The sequence below is a fragment of the Podarcis liolepis genome, assembly GCF_965112155.1.
Source record: "Podarcis liolepis genome assembly, chromosome: 9".
Taxonomy (NCBI): Eukaryota; Metazoa; Chordata; class Lepidosauria; order Squamata; family Lacertidae; genus Podarcis; species Podarcis liolepis.
Window position 1 is genome coordinate 56,873,270 of NC_139564.1, and position 18,089 is coordinate 56,891,358.

At 40.5% G+C, this 18,089-nt stretch overlaps 1 protein-coding gene across 2 annotated transcripts; it reads right to left on the reverse strand.

The window, feature by feature from the left end:
• Positions 1-395: 395 nt before the first annotated feature.
• CNOT7 (CCR4-NOT transcription complex subunit 7) lies at positions 396-18,088 on the reverse strand. 2 transcript variants are annotated; one of them, XM_083460163.1, is made up of 7 exons: positions 17,812-18,088; positions 14,618-14,817; positions 12,178-12,371; positions 9,516-9,677; positions 5,126-5,270; positions 3,295-3,405; positions 396-2,135 (listed from the first exon to the last, which is right to left on the reverse strand). In XM_083460163.1, the coding sequence occupies exons 2-7, from the start codon at positions 14,732-14,734 to the stop codon at positions 2,007-2,009; spliced, it is 858 nt and encodes a 285-aa protein (XP_083316289.1). In that variant the 5' UTR covers positions 14,735-14,817; positions 17,812-18,088; the 3' UTR covers positions 396-2,006. The 2 variants fall into 2 exon arrangements, with proteins under 2 accessions (XP_083316289.1, XP_083316290.1); XM_083460164.1 differs by having other exon boundaries at positions 14,443-14,817; positions 17,812-18,042.
• Position 18,089: the final 1 nt, after the last annotated feature.

Below are 18,089 nucleotides of genomic sequence, written 5' to 3' on the forward strand. Positions count from 1 at the left end.
AGCATATCATCAACTGAAGCCTCTAGAACCAAATCTATCAAGTGGTCCCTCCACACCCAGAGCAAGACGTGGAATAGTGGTTGTGGTTCCAAGACTTACCTGTAGTTCATGGTAGGGATCAGGATCTGGCCCATCTACTCAGGCATCTTGGCTAGGGATCACAGGGTCCCCGTTCATAAAGTAAGTAAGATTAGTGTATCTGGTGGAGGGGCATCTAGAACATACTATCTCCTACACCAAATATCAGATTATGTTTTGAATAGCAGACTGGACTGGGGACAACTAAACAGTGGAATTAAATTATTGCCGCAGGTAATAAATCCAAAGGGATTAATTGGGCACAATGATATACCAGTAAAAGCTTTCAAAACAAAACAAAACTACAAGTCTGCAAATATGTAAGAAAACACTTTTGAAGCCTTTATTTACAAAAGCTTTTAAAAACAAATACCCTCTTATGCAAATGTCTGTTATTGTTCTTTAAAAAGGACCACCCACAGTTACATCACTGTAACTTCTTGAGGAGAGAGAGGAAAACAGGTTAAAGTACATGGTAAACAAATCAACTTAGGATTTACTCTTGCTGATTTTCAGTGTGGGCGATACACACGAAATGCTGCCACAGGCACTCCATCATTTCAGGTTAGGGTTTAGCTATTCAATACCAACTGAAGTCCTCCTGCACAACTGCTTCAAATGAGCATGCTCTGCATGGTTAAGAAAGTACTTTGTGGTCCTTTAATAAAACAATGTATTTATAAAATATATTGCTTACTCAAAAAAATAAACTAGCCTTACAAGCCTCCGGTAGCTTTATTAGGTACAAATAGATTTTGTTGTTTTACAACAAATACCTTTTGTATCAGCTACCAAAAGGGCACACCTATCTTCCTTTTATTTAGCTCATTATCGAGTTGGCTTCAAATCTTTGGATCTCGTCCTCATACGGACTTGTGTTCATCTATTCAAGTAGAAAATAAATACGGTTTTAAAATAGAAAGTATTTGTAGGAAATAGCTTCCTGTAACAGGAATAAGGAACTGGATCCACAATGTGAACTGTTAAATCTTACTGCAATCTCCATCATTTCAATTATTCTGCTCAAAAGCAAAATAGGACACAGTTGTCCCCGAAGGCGGTACAGCTTGTTTCCAGATACAGGAGGAAAAGTTGACAAGTAACCTCTCCGAAACACACCCTATTGAATTGAACAGAGCACAAATTAGACACCAGGCAAGAGCTTCTCAATTCAGTGGAGTACACCCAGGAGAGATTCTGATGGCACCATCTAGCTATTTTCATCACACAGCAGTTGAAACTGGCAAGCTGATCGTAAGCTGGTGTGTGCAGGACACACCTGGAAGACTGGACACCAGTTTAGATATGAGCAGCTGCTAGGATTTCAGTAGTTCTGAGCAAGATTATGCAGCAAATATGAGCTTTTCTAATTAATTTGCAACTTTGTGTGTTCAACCAAGAGGATCAACATTTTGTCTGGGCCAGGAGAGGGGGCAGAACCAGAACTTCAGATAAAACAGAGGATCTGACAGAGAGAGTCAGTCTTCTAAAGTGCAAATGTGATGGTCCACAACCTTGAATAGCTAAAACTCCTGTACACCAGAAGGGATAAAGAAATGTGGAAATTGGTTACAATCAGTGCTAGCTCAGTTTGGGGAAAGGGGTGGGGGAGATAATAAACCAATACTAAGACCAATTAAAGTTTACCAGAAATTTCATTATCATTTCAGCTTTCTTCTACCCGCCACGCTGCTCCTACATGTGCTTATGTACAGATGGGCAAAGTACAAGGCCACATTTAACCCAGAAATGCCTACACCTTAAGGTCAAAAAATTGGGATAGGAACAGTCAGGTTTAGTACATACAAAGGCATAAAAGGAAGTGTGCCAAGGGGAAGAGAAGGCCTTATTGTCCCAAGGGATTCAACCAGAGATAAAACCTATGTACAAGCACGTGGAGCTCAGAAAAAGCAGCTTCCCATTTCATGTCATGATTGCTTGTTGGCTTCTTCTTCATATGCATTTCCTGTCCCATTCTGTACATATGAGGAACCAGAACCGAGACCGTACAAGTGACCACAGTACTTTGCATCATCAATGTGATCTTCGAAGAACATCTGGAGACAATTCAAAACCACAAGTCAGTGAGAAAGCTAAGGAGGAGAAAGCTAAGTGGCAGGGTCTATCTTGTCACAAAAGGACATTCCAGACTGCTCTGCTCGGAACAAACTGTGGCCCCACACACTTTTCTTCCATTTTTATGCATTCAATCAATCAATCAATCAATCCATGAGAGGGCAAACTGCTGACCCATATCACATTTATTGGGAAAGGCTATGGACAATGGCAGACCACCTCCTTTGCAGGTAGAACATCCCTGGTTCAATCCCTGACATCTTGAGGTATGAGTGAAAAAGGCTTCTGCCTGGAACCCTAGTGAGCCACTGGCAGGAACCAGCTGGCAATAAATCACACTGTGTAAGTTGGAGTTAACTCTTTATTAGCAAGAACACAATTTGCACAGACTTGGTCTCATCCCCAATAGGCCTTGCCCATGGATGTTACCAAGACAAAGTTCCCACCTCCTCACAGCTGCCCACGTTCCCCTTTTTCCAAGCAATCTGAGACCGCATCTATGAGCAGCCAACCTCTCCTCTGCCCTTTTCGTGCCACTTCTGGTTCTGGGAGAGAAGGTGGGAGGGATGCTTGTTGCAGCAGGAGACACCCATGACCCTTCATCAGCCAGAATCATCTCTGCCTCTTGACCTCCCTCTTCTCCTGCTTGAGCTTTCACCTCTGATTCTGGACTTCTCTCTGCCACAGACTCTCCCACTTTGCTAAGCCCAGTTACCTCTTCAGCTTCCGACACCCCCTTCTTCCCAGCCTTGACCACTCATTGTTGTCCTGCCATCACTCCCCGGGCTCTGAGCCTGGTTCCCCAGCTGGTTCCTCCCACCATCCCGAGGCAGTCCAGGCAGCCACTATCAGTGTTGACAGTACTGAGCTAGACAGACCAATGGTCTGACTCGATATCAGCTGGTTCCTTTGGTATGTGTGAGGCAGGTGAAGCTGGGACCTGCCTTTTGGTCAAAGGCACACACAAACTGGCATTGAGGGCAGACTGCAGAGAGTAAGCTGCCACTTAGCTACTGCTTCTGCACTCTGAGAAGCCTAAATTCCAGGGTTAGCTTCACTAGGCCCAACCCTAGTGAAGTTAAAGGCAATAACAATTATTCATCCAAAGGCCTCATGCCAACCAAACCCCCAACCACCTACCTCTCTCATTTTGAAGAAGGCCATGCCAGTTAGTAGAGAATCAGATCCTGCTTGGTGCTGCGGTCCTATCCTCTCCAGCTCCAACTGCTCAGCAACTTCTTGCAATCCACCCTGAAAGAGAAGATGGCAGCACAATCAGAAGATTGTAAGTTATGACCTCTGGTAATAAAACAGGTGAGGAATTGGTTTCCACCCCATTAGTTTATGTAACTTTCTGAAGCAAGGAATGCACAGTGGTCACACAACTGAAAAGCCATGCTTTTTCTTGGAATTGTGATGTTAGCTAAAGATACAATTTCACTGAAGCCTTGTATTGTTTACGCTTGTATTGTTGCTTTTACACCCACTGGAAATAAAACTGAAGACATATCCTGGAAGTGCTACATGGCCCATGTCGGAATCATGTATAATTAGAGGTTTCTCCCCCCACTGTTACAACCATGTACAGGAGGGAGTGTCGTACGCTCAAGCCCAGGAGAAGGCCCACAAACTTGCTAAATGCCATTACTGAACCACAACCAATTGGAGGGGGCAGACGAGTCTGTATAATGCGGACATTGTGCCTGAGCAGAGATTTCTAGTGATCTGCCTAGGCATGAGACCAGCAGTTTTTAGGATAGAAAGGCAACAGATAGGGGCTTTAATAGAACCACTACTTTGGTTTAGGAAAATTAGGAGGAGACTACAAGGTCATGGATTCAATCCCCATAGGGCCAGCTGCATATTCCTACAATGCAGAGGGTTGGACTACATGATCCTAAGTGTTCCAATTCTATGACCTATACAAAGGGGGGGGGGAGAGAGATTGCCGGGATGCATGTTTTACTCCCAAAATCCCTACAATTTACTCTCAAATGATTTAATTTTTTTCATATTCAACTACCCAAAACATTGGAGAATCAAGGAAAAGTCTTCTTCAGAAATTAAGGTTATAAACTTCAAAGAGTCTAGAATCACTATAATTGCTTTACTATAGGATCCACAAACAGGAACCTTTTAATAAAACAAATACATCAAGGAATCCAGATAAGTTAAATCCCCCCCCATCCACCATTTTCCAAATGATACCATGCAAATTTAGAATATGTAGCGCATTCTTCAAGCTATACTGGCTTCAGGGACTACTCATTATGTACATAATAAATGTGATGCTGATGATGTTGATAATGACAATAATAAAAGATCCAATGTACTCAGTCAAACACTATTAACAAAAAAATTGCAACGCCAAACTATATTATTTCCACCCTTTGTCCAAAGATGCCAGGGCAGTGTACAACATAACCTACACAGAATAAAATTAATACACAGCATAATAATAAAATCATCATCATAACAGTCCCCACACACATTTAACAGGCCCTATACTATTTAATGGCTGAAGGCCTGAGTAAAGATGAATGTTTTTGTCTGGTGCCTGAAGACATATAATGATAGCGCCAGGCAAAACTCTCTGGGGAGAGCATTCCACAGACAGGGAGCCACCACAGAAAAGGCCCATTCTCACATTGTCACCCTCTGAACCTCTCAGGGAGGAGGGGCATAGAGAAGGGACTTAGATGGCAAGCGCAGGGTCCAGGTTGGTGTACATAAGATCTAATGCAAAGATAAGGAACCTCCAGAGTTGTTGGACAACAATCCTATAATCCCTGGTCATTCGCTACGCTGGCTGGGGCTGATGATAGCTAGGTCTAACTGTAGCAATTTATAGATAACACCGTAAAGGTAAAAGACAAGACAGTAGCTGACTTGTGGACATTCTTCATCCATAAAAATCTTTATTCCTAAAAATGCTGTTTAATCGCTGTTAAAAAGGCATTGGGGAATTTACCTTGAGATTTTTGCAACTCTTCATAAGGTACTTCACATCATAAATGACAGGGAAAAATAATCTCAGAATCTCAAAGAAGTCCAGCTCTTCCTCAGGTAAATTGGAATTCGTCAAGATCTTGATCAAATAACCAAAGTCATAGCCACTGCAAAGCAATTATGAACAGAAACAAAACAAAAACACCTAAGTTTAGTCAGGTTGTCATTCCAGAGATTCTTCTCTTTAAAAGAAAAACTGCAAAGCCCAGGCATAAGTATTCTCTTCAAGATGCTAAATTCATCATCATCATCATCATCATCATTATTATTATTATTATTAAGAAGAAGAAAGGCAGGGGAAGTTCTGTTGCAAAGCCGGAAGCCCTTGTGCCAATGGAACTATTTTGCTGGATACTGGCCAATGTAACCATCTGCAAGAGATAGTTAATCCTATAGCATACCAAATGAGTCTGTACTATAATCTTCCTTAAGAGGCTATTTTAAAAGAAAATGCATTAAACGTATATTTCACAGTGGTGATATTGTGGATATGATGACAGCCAATGAGCAATATACATATGAAGAGAATTCTTAAGAAACCTTTAAGAAATATTGCTTTTATATCTATCTACTGAGCAACTAAATCTACTGCTGTTCCCTGTTTATAGGACAGAGTATGAAATGACAATTTAAACCTACGTTCTGCTATATTTTACCAAGACATTTTGTTTAAGAGTGATAGTCAAGTCAAAATAGACCCAATGAAATCAATGAACTTTAGCTACTTAAATCTGTTGGTTTCAATGGGTCTACTTTAAATATGACAAACACCAGATAGCACCCTAAATTAACTATGTTACATTACAAATTAAACAACCTTAGGTCTGCATCAGCTTTCCAAGCTTTTCATGTTTGGTGACACACTTTTTAGACGTGCATCATTTTGCGACACAGTAATTCAGTTTTATTTGCAAACTGGAGGTTAAACTAACTCCTTTCCAGCCCCAGGAGGAGAGTGGGGAGCGTTCGCACAACGCAACTACACACTTCAGCCGACACACTAACGTGTCGCAGCAGAGAGTTTTGAAAGCTCTGGTCTACATCAATAGTCAATAATATTTTGCAAGACAAAGCCTGTAGGTTTATATTCTAAATATATTCACTATATATTCACAAAATATGCATTGAAGTGTTTTAGAAATTACCCAGTGCTCCAAAAATTCAGATTCAGCTCTTCCATCTGATACAGAATTTCTTAGTTTATTGTTACATTCCAGGTTTTCCTAAGCTTCTGCACTTTTGTAAAATTTTAATATTGCTTATTGAATGCCTTGCATTGTTCCTCCCATTATTTTCACAGCTAAGCCACCAATTTCCTAGGTTTCTAAGCAATCCTTTAAATCAATAGTCGTTCAATCTTTTCAGGCCCCAGGGCCCATTTTTAACTCAAATATCCATTTGGGGACCCATTTCTTAATCTTTTACCATATATGTACATGGTGGTAGTCCTCCTGTTACAACCCACACGTTGAAGGCCAGTGTCTTAGATCATATGAGGCCCAACCCAGTTCATGTTTACTCGTTAAGTAAGTCCCACTACTTTAAAATGGGACTTACTCCCAAGTATGCACAAGATTACATTCCATGGCTGCAACCTAAACACACCAGTACACCCCATTGAATGCAATGGGAGCCACTTGTGTATAGATGCACTGTTGGTAAACTTGCCTACGGAGTTAATGTTACTAGCATCTCCTGTGATTTCTCTGATGGTATTTAATGCATCCTTCCAACCATTTTATTATATTACACTGTTAGCACATACATGTCAATCCGGCATCAATGGTTTGACAAAACCAACAACTGACAGAAATGCAACTATATATTCTCTTAGTTTTTGCATAATACACTAAAACTATGACCTTGGAAAGTTTTCTTAATTGCAAAAATAATCAAGGTAGTCCTTTTTACATAAATATGACTAATAAATATTCATCTGTGAGTCATAGGTGTTTTTTTGCCTTCTACTGCTATAGGATTACAAATTGAGAAATTTTGTGTGTCTCCAGATTCAATAAAAAGTTGTTGAAAACTAGCTTGATTTTAATACATCTTGTACTTCTTTGACAAAGGGTTAACTAGGTTCCTTATTTGCATATACTGAAAGAAATCTAGTCAAATATTATTGCATGCGATCACAAAATCTAATTAGATTTACATTTTTCCAAACAATAGAACTGCTGAGTATCCTTAGAATATCAAAGTCTGAATGACTCAGAATAAAAGCTAGGGACATGCATTAATGTCAATAGGTTTGTATCCATCCCATATATTAAAATACTGCACATTAAAATAGTCTCCCTTTATTATTCATTCTCGCTTTCTTTTCTTTGTCAATACTCCACCTGAATTAATATCCAAAATCTCCCATTATTGGCAAAATAGTCAGTAATGCTGCATGATAACAGTTTTGTAAAGTGTAGAATTGCCAGCCCATCATTTTAAATTTTGTTTCATAAAGTTCATTCTTACATGAATTTAGGTAATACCACATGAATTTAAGTAATATTACATTTTTATCAATGTAACTCTTTCAAACACTTTAAACCACATGGCCTGCAGGGTTACACAGAAATAAAACAGAGAATTAAAAATACATTATGTTGCTGAGAAATCATTAATTCTAAATTAATAATTCTGACTTATTAAAAACCACTGCTAATATTTTCACAGCCACTCTATCTTGGTCTGATATGGAGTGTTCACATTGTCATTGTACTCAAGCATTTACAATACAGTACTCTGATTCATCAAGTAAAACTGATGGATACAGGATTACTAGAAATTCAATGTGATGCCTTTTTTTTTGCCATATCCAAAGCCTGCTCGCTATGCTTGAGGAAACATTCTTCACTGCCTGCTTGTAATATTTGACCATTGCTGCCTTAAAACACAATTTCTATAAATTAATCCTCATTCACAGAAGACTTTCTACTAACAGAATTTTTCATGTAACATTTCAGCAGCTAAAGCAAATGTTAAAACTGTTGGGCAGCAATTCGACCTGATCAGATTTTTAATGGGACAGAAATTGGAACAGCCAACTTACTTAGTTGGATACAACTCTTGAAATTATCTACACTTATTTTATTTCCAGCACAATAGCTGAATTCCAAATATTTCTAACCTATCACTATCAACTGCTCAACCTGATAATATAACTTATTACACCAGATTTTTAAAAGCTATGTCTACTTACACAAAGCAGAACTGAAACATAGCTAATGGCCTCTTGTCTAAATGAACTTTTTCTTCTGCCATTGGAGGTATTAAAAACAAGTTCTTAAACACCTTGGGCACAAGGTACACTACCTATCTCAGGAGCTGAAACCCCTTTTCATTTTAAAATGGTTGGACCACTCAAGCATGCTGAAATGCAGTAAGAAATGCATGAGCACCATAGATTATGTCCATAGCTGGTCTTGAACAATATGCCATTTTTCAAATAAGATACCCCTGTTAGCAACTTTTCCCAGAAAACTCATCAGTATGTACACAGGCCAGAACTAAAACTCAGTAAGGAACCTCCCACACAACCGCTCGACAGGAGAGAGGTATTCTTTCAAAACAGTTAACAACACACACTGTGGAATAAGCCGGCAAACAAATGTTCCTAATTGCTTTCAGCCTACTTCGTGTGGCAGCAGTGAGCCCAGCAGTGGAGAAAAAAATTCCCCAGGTGATGAGACTGGCTCAAATCATTAGTGTGCTTACACAGATATCTAGACTGTAATCCAAACCCTTCAAAAGTTTATTTTGACCACTTGATTTAACTGATCCTTCAGGGGTGGGGAGAAGCCAAAAGACTAGTTTATTGGCACCAGATAAGAAAATAATCCATGCAGCAACCAAATTAAAAAGTTTAATTTTTCCCCAATATTTGGCATTACAGTTAAAATAGAAGGGTCGTATTTTCCCTACCAGTATTATCATATGGGTCTTCAGAGCTGCACTGAATTTGGATTTTCCAACGATGTTAATCAACTAATTCCAGTTTTCATTTACCTGCTAAGCGTACACAAAGGGTAGAGATATGTGGCTGTTCCTTCCTCTGACCTGGGAAACTGTCAAAGCAAAATAGAAAAATACAGTGCTCCCTCTCTACAAGGCCATCACTTTAGTGCCTCATTTTAAGATACAAATTATTAGTTTCCAACTGGAGCCAAAGCGTAGAGATTTAACTTAAAAGCAGGAAAGCCTTTACGACAAAATCACGTTGCTATATCCACACCTCATCCAACCCTGACTTTCCAATCTCAATTAATGGGGGTAATTATTTGGTATTACAGTTTCAGGAAAAGGTTAAAGAACATTAGTTATATATTAGTTATATTAGTTCATGCTGCATTTACCTATGAAATGAAAGCCACTTGACTCCTTCGCATAGCACGACACCTGACGTCATAAGAAGTTCAGCAAAGTACTGAGTCTCAATTCCTTCATCCTCATGTTTTTTGAACTGGATTCCAGATGTTGTTAATAGCTCTATTGAATCTTGGGCATACATGTCTTCTCTAGGAGAAACACGATGGGGAAAGATTCACACTTGAAATAAAGAAATCTTGAGATAAACAGTTTAAACCAAAATCTAGGACAAATTGCACATTAAATCATGAAAACGGATGAACATCAATAAAGGATCACAGCATTATTAAGGTTTACTGCTTCATCTTACAACTGTGTTCAAACATCAAGGTAAACTATAGTTAGTGAACATGAAGTTAATGAACTATGAACACAACACCCTCTGGCTTTTTTAAACATTCTGGCCTAACCAGAATGTTAACTCCAGACAAACCACAACATGATGTCAAGGTTGGTTCTTAGCTTCCTGATCATGGTTTGAGCAAAACAAGCCAGGATCCCTAGTTCAGGCATAACACGCAGCCAAGGATCATGACTCGTTGCTCCCGCTTGCCCTGAGGGAGGAACAAAGTGGGAGCGATCTTTGCATTTATTGTAAGCCAGTAACTATGGTTTGCCCTGACGTGAAGAGGGCCTCTGCATGTCCAATGAGAAGTAAATCCCACTGAGTTCCATGGGACTTACTCCCAAGTAAGTATATGCATGACTGTAACCATGATTTCTAACTGAATACTCTGCAAATTATGGGAAAATACTTCTTCATACAGCACTCTCATTTACTTCAAGGATATTCATTTGTTTTTTTAAAAAAATAATAAAATCTCTAAGCATTCACATAAAAAAATAGAAATACAACAATGTGTGATAAAGCTTCCTAAAAGCCAGAGAAAATGCAGTTGTATATCATAAATAAAACTGAGCAATGTATGTAACAAAAATGGAAAAATTAAGAGGCAGACTCCAGGAAAGCTTGGGTAAATGTTAAAGAGGCTTTTAAAGGTCATCACTGTCCCTGTCTCACAAATCAGAGCATTCCTGAGGGTGAGTGCGATCAGTGAGAAGGCCCCATTGCTGCATTGCCACCAAGTCACAACCTGCTGCTCATGGGACAACCTGCACCATCTTCTTAGAAGATCTTAAAGATCAGCTTGATCTACTGGCATCACAAAGCTCTGTTTGCTTCTAGGGACTATGTACCACGAAATCCATGAAAAGTGTAAACCCAACTTTGGACTGAGGTTTGTACAGTGGTGCCTCGCAAGACGAAAAGAATCCGTTCTGTGATTCTCTTCGTCTAGCGGTTTTTTCGTCTTGCGAAGCAAGCCCATTGACAGATTAGCGGATTAGCGCTATTAGCGGCTTTTAGCGGCTTATCGGATCAGCTGATAAGCGGCTTAGAAAAAGGGGGGAGGGGGAAAAACCCGCAGGAACTCGCAAGACATTTTCGTCTTGCGAAGCAAGCCCATAGGAGATTCGTTTTGCGAAGCTCCGCCGCAACGGAAAACTCTTTCGTCTAGCGAGTTTTCCGTCTTGCGAGGCATTCGTCTTGCGGGGCACCACTGTATCTTATGGCTCATAGCTTACATCACTGGTGTATCACAAAAGCTTTCTTATTACTTTGAGAGACAAGTCATATCCGAGAAGTCAAACCATCTGTTCAGCCCCAGCCTGAAAGAGCACTAGCTGATTATGTTTGCTTAAAGACTGAGGCTGCGATTCTATGCACACAATGAACTCAGGAGAATGTAATTCCAAGTAAATATGCACTGCCCTGGACTAGTCAGCTGCAATGAAAAGCATACTAACTTGGAAGCAAATCCCAGTACCACCAATGAGACAGACTTCCAAGAAAACATACTTCGAGTTGGAATGCAAGGCTGCCCTCTTAAAGACAGTGCCCATTTACACTATATTCAATCACCACCATCTCCATAGCACTGCTCAATAAACAAGGTTAAGTGAATTCAAAAGCAAGTCTAGAGTTCCCTTAAACTCCCAAGTGGTGCATACAAGATTTTACAAAGAAAGAAAACCCCTTCAATTTACTGGATACAGGTTTGCAAACTAGTATACATTTTTCTTATAAAAGAACTGCTGCAATTTGGAAGAATGATAGGAGCATTTGCTTACAATGAAATAAGTTAACAAGCCCAATTCTATGCTCTGCACAGCTTTTAGGGGCAAAACTATCACACACACACACAAGGGAACACCTGTCCCCTTGATTACAGGACTTTTCATCAGCTCTGCTGCTTCAGTAGAGGAGCCACCACACAAGTTTTTGGGAAGAATACTCCACCTACCCTACTATTTGTGCCCAAGCTAAAATTTATTCCTAGGCTGGCTAAGAAAACATCAAACTGGCTTCTCCTTGCATTTAAAAGGTAATAGGACAGAGTCTTCAAGCTGTGTCCTGACTGCCTTGCACAGGATAGTAAGTCTGAATTAACCACTTTAAGCTAAATTCTGTTAATATCACTGGGTTGTTTCTGGAGAAACGCAAGCTTTAAAGGCACTCGTGCAAGGGGATTATCCCACCTTTGCCTCCCCATTGAAATGCCATTCCTGAGGATCCAGCTAAATGAGATTTAAAAGCCTGAACAAAATTACAAGTATAAATATACATATACGCCAAGGGTTGCAACTTACGTTAAATTAAATTTAAAATTAAATTGCCATGTTGAAGTTCCTGGAGGGTATTCGCCTTGTTCATTCATGAACGTCAGCCCTAATTGAATTATCTTTAGTAAGTCCACGTTACAGCGGAGCAGTTGATACTGATAGTCTGCATTACTTCTGAATTCTCCAATAGGCCGTGCAACTACACCTGGAAACTCTGTGTCCTGAAAAATTAAAGCACAAAGACCAAAGGCAAAATATAAAAAGCTACTAAAGCTCACAAAATTTGTTTAAATGCTTCAGAAAGCCCTGAATGCTTTCCTGACAACAAGCATCAGGTGTGGGAACACACACTCGTTTGCAGTTAATCCCAGTCCCTTGGGTACCAGGCAAGCATTGTAGCCAATTTGGATTATGGACTGGAGCATTTGTTTGTCATAATTTTAGAATAATACTCAAATGTTGTAGTTGCAACATTAGACCTGTCAACACAGGAAGGATGGTACTTAAATATGCCATTCCATATTACGTCCCAGCCATGCCTCTTTTCCTCGCATGTTGGATTGACACAAGTTGTTAGGGCATGTCATTTTAGGGGGCAAAACTTAATTTTTGCACATTTCTTCAGTGACGGGCCTTTATAATATGTTTTTGGGTGTGAGGAATTCAAATCTGTTTTCTATGATTATTTTTTTGTAATTGGACAACATTTAGCTTGGTAAGTCTACATTTGATGAAGAAGCACTTCTTTCAGAACACCAAAAAATTCAATTTTACCTTCTGAAAATGTCAGATAATGCTAAGTAAATAATAATAATAATAACTGCAAGTGCTTTGCAATCATTTTTAATGATTTTGTGTGTAATTTTACACACAAGAAAAACTAAATTATACCTCTGGGTATAGGGTGGTATATAAATTCATTCAATCAATCAATCAATAAATCAATAAAATCAATTTATTGAAAATATTGTTTGAATTCCCAAGTCGTGTTTCAACTTTTCAGCACCCCTCATTTTTGGAATTTGAAAATTGAAAAATTCAGCATGCCCTAACAAGGTGCAACATCTGGGATAGGGAAGCCTGTGGCCTCCCAGATGCTACTGAACTCCCATAACTTCAGACCACCAGGCATGCTGGTCAGCCGGAGCTGATGGGGGCTGAATTCCATCATCATCTGGCGGGCCACAGATTCCCCATCCCTGCCTTATGTTGTGCTAATTTACTGAAGCAGACACACTGTTCTGAATTACTGCACTGGTGCAAGTGGGAGTCCTATACAATCTGCTCCTAGCCATTATTTGCAATAAACAAGACTATTAAGATACAGAATTATTTTTTCATGAATATAGAGCAAATTGAAATATATAAAATGGTCATTCATAGAAATATATATCCAACCTTGGTCTTTTACACTGGTGTAGAAACAGCACACTAGGAAAGTCATTAGTTTGTACACAAAAAACATTGTTTCTTTTGTAAATATCAGCTTGCCAAAATTACTGGTTCAAAAAGAACTGAGGTGGGTATAAGCACATGAGAAAAATAAATTAAGAAAACAGTGTACTTTATTGCTAATGAGAATATTCATTTTCTCCGAGTCTGTCTGTGTTAGCTCTTCAGCAAGTGTTTAGATATCTCAATTCTGCTCGGTTAAATAAGCCAGCTTCATAACCTATGTTCTGAAACTGGCCTATAAGGAAAACTTGCTAGTTTATTTTAAACCAGAAACCCTGGTTCAAATTTAACACTAAGCCAGGAATCAGTGAAAGTGAACTAAATCTGCTCATGTTCTCTTCACCGCCATGTGAAAGAAAAATGGGGTACACAAGCCCAATACATGGCTGATAATCATCCAGTAGTTTTCAGAGTGCTAAGCAATGGTTTATTTAGTATTGCAAGCCCAATTTTCTGTTGATAGAGCCATCTTCCATAAATGTCTGTTCCTCCTTTAAAACCATCTAAGTCAGTGACCATCACTTTACTTTGTGACAGTAAATTTCACGTGTGAAGAAGTTCTAAATCTATTGCCTATATATAAATATTGGCAATAGATTTATAACTTCTTCACACATGTGAAATTTACTGTCATGACCCTGCATGACCGTGAGCTCTGATGTTTTGAGAACATGAAAAACTTCAGTCTGTGAAAAGAACATGTTCCCAAACCATGTAACCATATCATCCATCCTTTTCACATGATCTCTTGATTTTAAATGGTATCAGTAAAACACAATACCCAGCCAGAACAACCAGCAAAAACACTGTAAAGATAACATAAGCATTGGTCCTTACTTGGGAATAAGTTTCAGATTATATGGGATTTGATTCCAACTAAATATCTGAGATTGTAGTCTTCTGTTATTCTTGAATATCTAAATTATCTTCTCTACATTTTCCCCTTCCAAATAATTTTCAAGGACTAGTTCCAGCCCAAACAAAGAAGGTCACAAATATCCCAACATCATACCATGGCAACATAGTTAAACTTCCGTATAACTTGACGAATTTTCTTCATCTCTTCATCCAGGTTGCAAGCCCAAACTTCACAAATTCTTTGGCTGTGATCTACTGTAGCTGCTGGCATAGTTGGGAGGTTTCAGATACCAGACATCAAAAAGGTATATTTGACAAAGAGTCCGTTTCATAAAACAGGTTTTGGTTATATATCTAAAGAGATATAAAAAGAAAGAGAGAGAATTATTCCAAATTCACAAGTAGAACAAAATCCATCTATTTCAAAATCATGAAAAATGAATCTGGTAATCACATATTTCATTTATTAAAAAAGATGGTGAATGTACTGGTGTTGTTCACGGGAGCAAAATCAGGTATGTTTATGCTAACTCTTCCCCACAGATAAACCGATTAACAAATCATCAGAAGGCAAAGAGGTGTCTCAGGTAGAAACAAGTGGCTGCTAGATAAATGTCAATGCAATGCTGCAAAAAACTATATGTTCAGCTATCAATGAGCGATTTATTTCAATGGGACTTGCTTCCAAATATGCTTAGGATGGCATCCTTTAACAACTGACATTTAATTTACAATACCTATTTGTTCCACTCAACTTTAAATGTCTCCGTTAAGACAAGCTCATGTAACTAGTTAAGACAGATAGCAACAAAGAAGACTGCTGCTTATACATGCACCAACACAAAATAAAATGAGACTGTGTCAGTGGGTCAAGAGGTGAGCAGGTTAACAAGAGTTTCATGTCCTGCTGCCAAAAAGGCAAGCTCACTTCCTGGGTGTGACAAAAGGAAAATAACAGGAACAACAGCTAGATAAAGTATACCTTCTCCTGGCACAAATTTCTGCAACCCACAGTACACATGGAGGGTGAAACAAACATAAAAGAGAGAGATGCACTGGAACTTTTAAAAATTTATAAATATGCAGAAGTTACAGAACCTAGAACAGATGTTTATTACAAAAAACACCAGAAAGATTCCAGGCACCCTGTTACTTGGGAAGTGGAACATTTTTAACTAGCACCTAGGAACGTTAAGTATTGCTCAGCATAATTCAAGGTTGGCTCCCTGGAATCCAAAATATTCTTCCAGTCAAAACAATAAAGCAATGCGGAGAGAGCTGAGCATGCAGGTTTTCAATTGTATTTACAGCATGTAGCAAGATAAAAAATTCCAAAAAAATCAGAATGCAAAGGTCACACTTATCATAGGAAAGCTGTATTTCCAAGTCCTGGCTTTTAGCCTAGTCACAGAACCATAGAGCAGTGTTTTTCAACCTTTTTTGGGCAAAGGCGCACTTGTTTCATGAAAAAAATCACGAGGCACACCACCACTGTGTGCGGAGAGGGAGATGTCAGAGCCCCGCTGCTCTCTATGGGGAATCGGATGAGAGCGGACCCCCTGCCCGCTCTCATCCGATCCCATCCGATCTGATCTCCACCCAGGACAGATGGAAATAGGGTGGACACAGTCCCGCCTAGTGGGCAAAAATTTGACTTTTTTTTTTAAAAAAAAAAATCTTTCGAATTTTTCAATTTTTCTCACGGCACACCAGGCAACATCTCGCGGCACACTAGTGTGCCGCAGAACAGTGGTTGAAAAACACTGCCATAGAGAGTGTAAGGTAGCTTCCTATATAATCCACACATGCTACCTTCCAGTGCATTAAAAAAAATTCAGAGTGTACATTTGCTGGCACTAGATCACTACTACAAGTGTTATTTTTGAAGTATTCATGGAGTGTTAAAAGCAAAAAAATGACTATAGCAGATGTCCATAACTAGTTCCCCATAAGCTAACAGCCAACACACCTCCAGTACATCCAATGTTTACACAGACATCATGTTTCTGAATGACAGAATTGACCTGTTGCATCAATGAAGATATTTTTTTAAAGTAAAATATCTATTGCGGCGTGTGCTTTTAAGGGCCAAGAATGCACTTTTGTCAGATCTATAGATGGGGCAGTAACCAATTAATTTGGTTCACACTTGTGCAATGAAACCTCCTTTCCCCAGTGCCCCTAAATCTGTTCATGGGAGAATGGGTTTTCCTCATGCACCTACTGCCCACTAATGCATCTTTCTTGATGGTAAAATTTCCTTACCACCCACCAGTGCTCACTGGAAGGAGGATTCAGCTTGTGCCGTAGAACCCCCTACCACTCACCTAGAATCCTGAAACCCCCACTAGTGGGCAGTAGGGACCAGGTTGACAACCCCTGCTCTAGAAGGATGTTGCATGCAAGGAGAAGGAGAAATTCTGCTGCACAAGCACAACTCCTTACTCTGGCGCCCTGAGTTAGTGGTATTCAACGAAGGTGGTATCCAATCATGTTTTACTTCAAGTAGTCCCACTAAAACGAATGGAGCTTATATTAGTTTCAGTCGGTCTACCCTGAGAAAAAACTTAGCGGAATACCAACCACAGCCATTCAAATGGGTCGGTATACTACTTCAACACACACTGATACCTGCACCACCACAAATTATTATCATTATTTATTGAATTTATATACCCGGAGGTCTCAGGGTGGTTCACAGAGCAATATCAAAATATGCAAACCACAAAATAAAAACAACAACCCAATAACACCCCCTCCCTGCCGACTGAGTCTAGACACAGAGAGAATATAAGCAGCAACGATTCAAGAGACAACGGGTGGGCAAGCAACCTATCCCTTTTTGTAAATACTCCTTTTGGCAATGTCTTTAGAAAAAATGGAAAAGTGGTTAGGTGGGTGGAGAGAAAGAGAGAGAGAGCGCATGGGAGGACGGGAAGGAGAAACTAAAAGCGCGACCCCGGCCATGCACACGGGGCAGGCGGTTGCTCGCCCATCTGGCCAGGTGCGAAGGGCCGTCGCTGCAGGCCACGCTGGTTGTCGGCGTGGGGCAGGCATTCCACTCAAGCTTTTCAAACGCGAAAGGCCGAGGCGACCAAGTGGGGTTCATTTTTTTATGCCGCCCTGAGGTGTGCGGGCGAAGGGCGGTATACACATGTAACTGATAGCAAGGAATAAGAATAAACGAAGAAGCGGGCGCGTGAATACCTCCTGCCCACCCTCCTCGCGAGGCCCACCCTGGGGAGCAGCAGCCCCCGGCCCTCTCCCACTCCCAACTTTCCCTCAGGAGCGGCTCCAGCCCTGCTTGCTCCCTTCCCAACGCCCGGAAACGCCGCCGCCGCCGCTTACCGGAAGAGAGGACGGCTCCTCACGCGGAGCGGAGGGAGCGGGAGGCGGGCCTAGCTGGGACCCGGCGGCGGAGGCAGCCCCAGCGCGACGACGTGCGGGGAAAGCTGCCGCTACTGCTGCCCCCCGGCCGCCCAGCGCACAAAGCCATTACGTCATCGCCGCGCGCCGCGCCGCTTCACCTTTCAACTCGGCGCGCCGGCTTTCGGCCTGCCCTCCCTCTTCGCCGAGGGCGGGGGAGGAGGAGGAGGAGAGTGAGGGGCGGGGAGACTTCGGCTCTC

Bases quoted from the DNA above. Each gene is read 5' to 3' on its own strand.
- CNOT7 (XM_083460163.1), bottom strand. From the start codon at position 14,734: ATGCCAGCAGCTACAGTAGATCACAGCCAAAGAATTTGTGAAGTTTGG. The intron at 12,372-14,617 runs GTATGATGTTGG...TTAATTTTTCAG, and splicing joins AGTTTAACTATGTTGCCATG to GACACAGAGTTTCCAGGTGT. The intron at 9,678-12,177 runs GTAAGTTGCAAC...TGTTTCTCCTAG, and splicing joins AATTTTAAATTTAATTTAAC to AGAAGACATGTATGCCCAAG.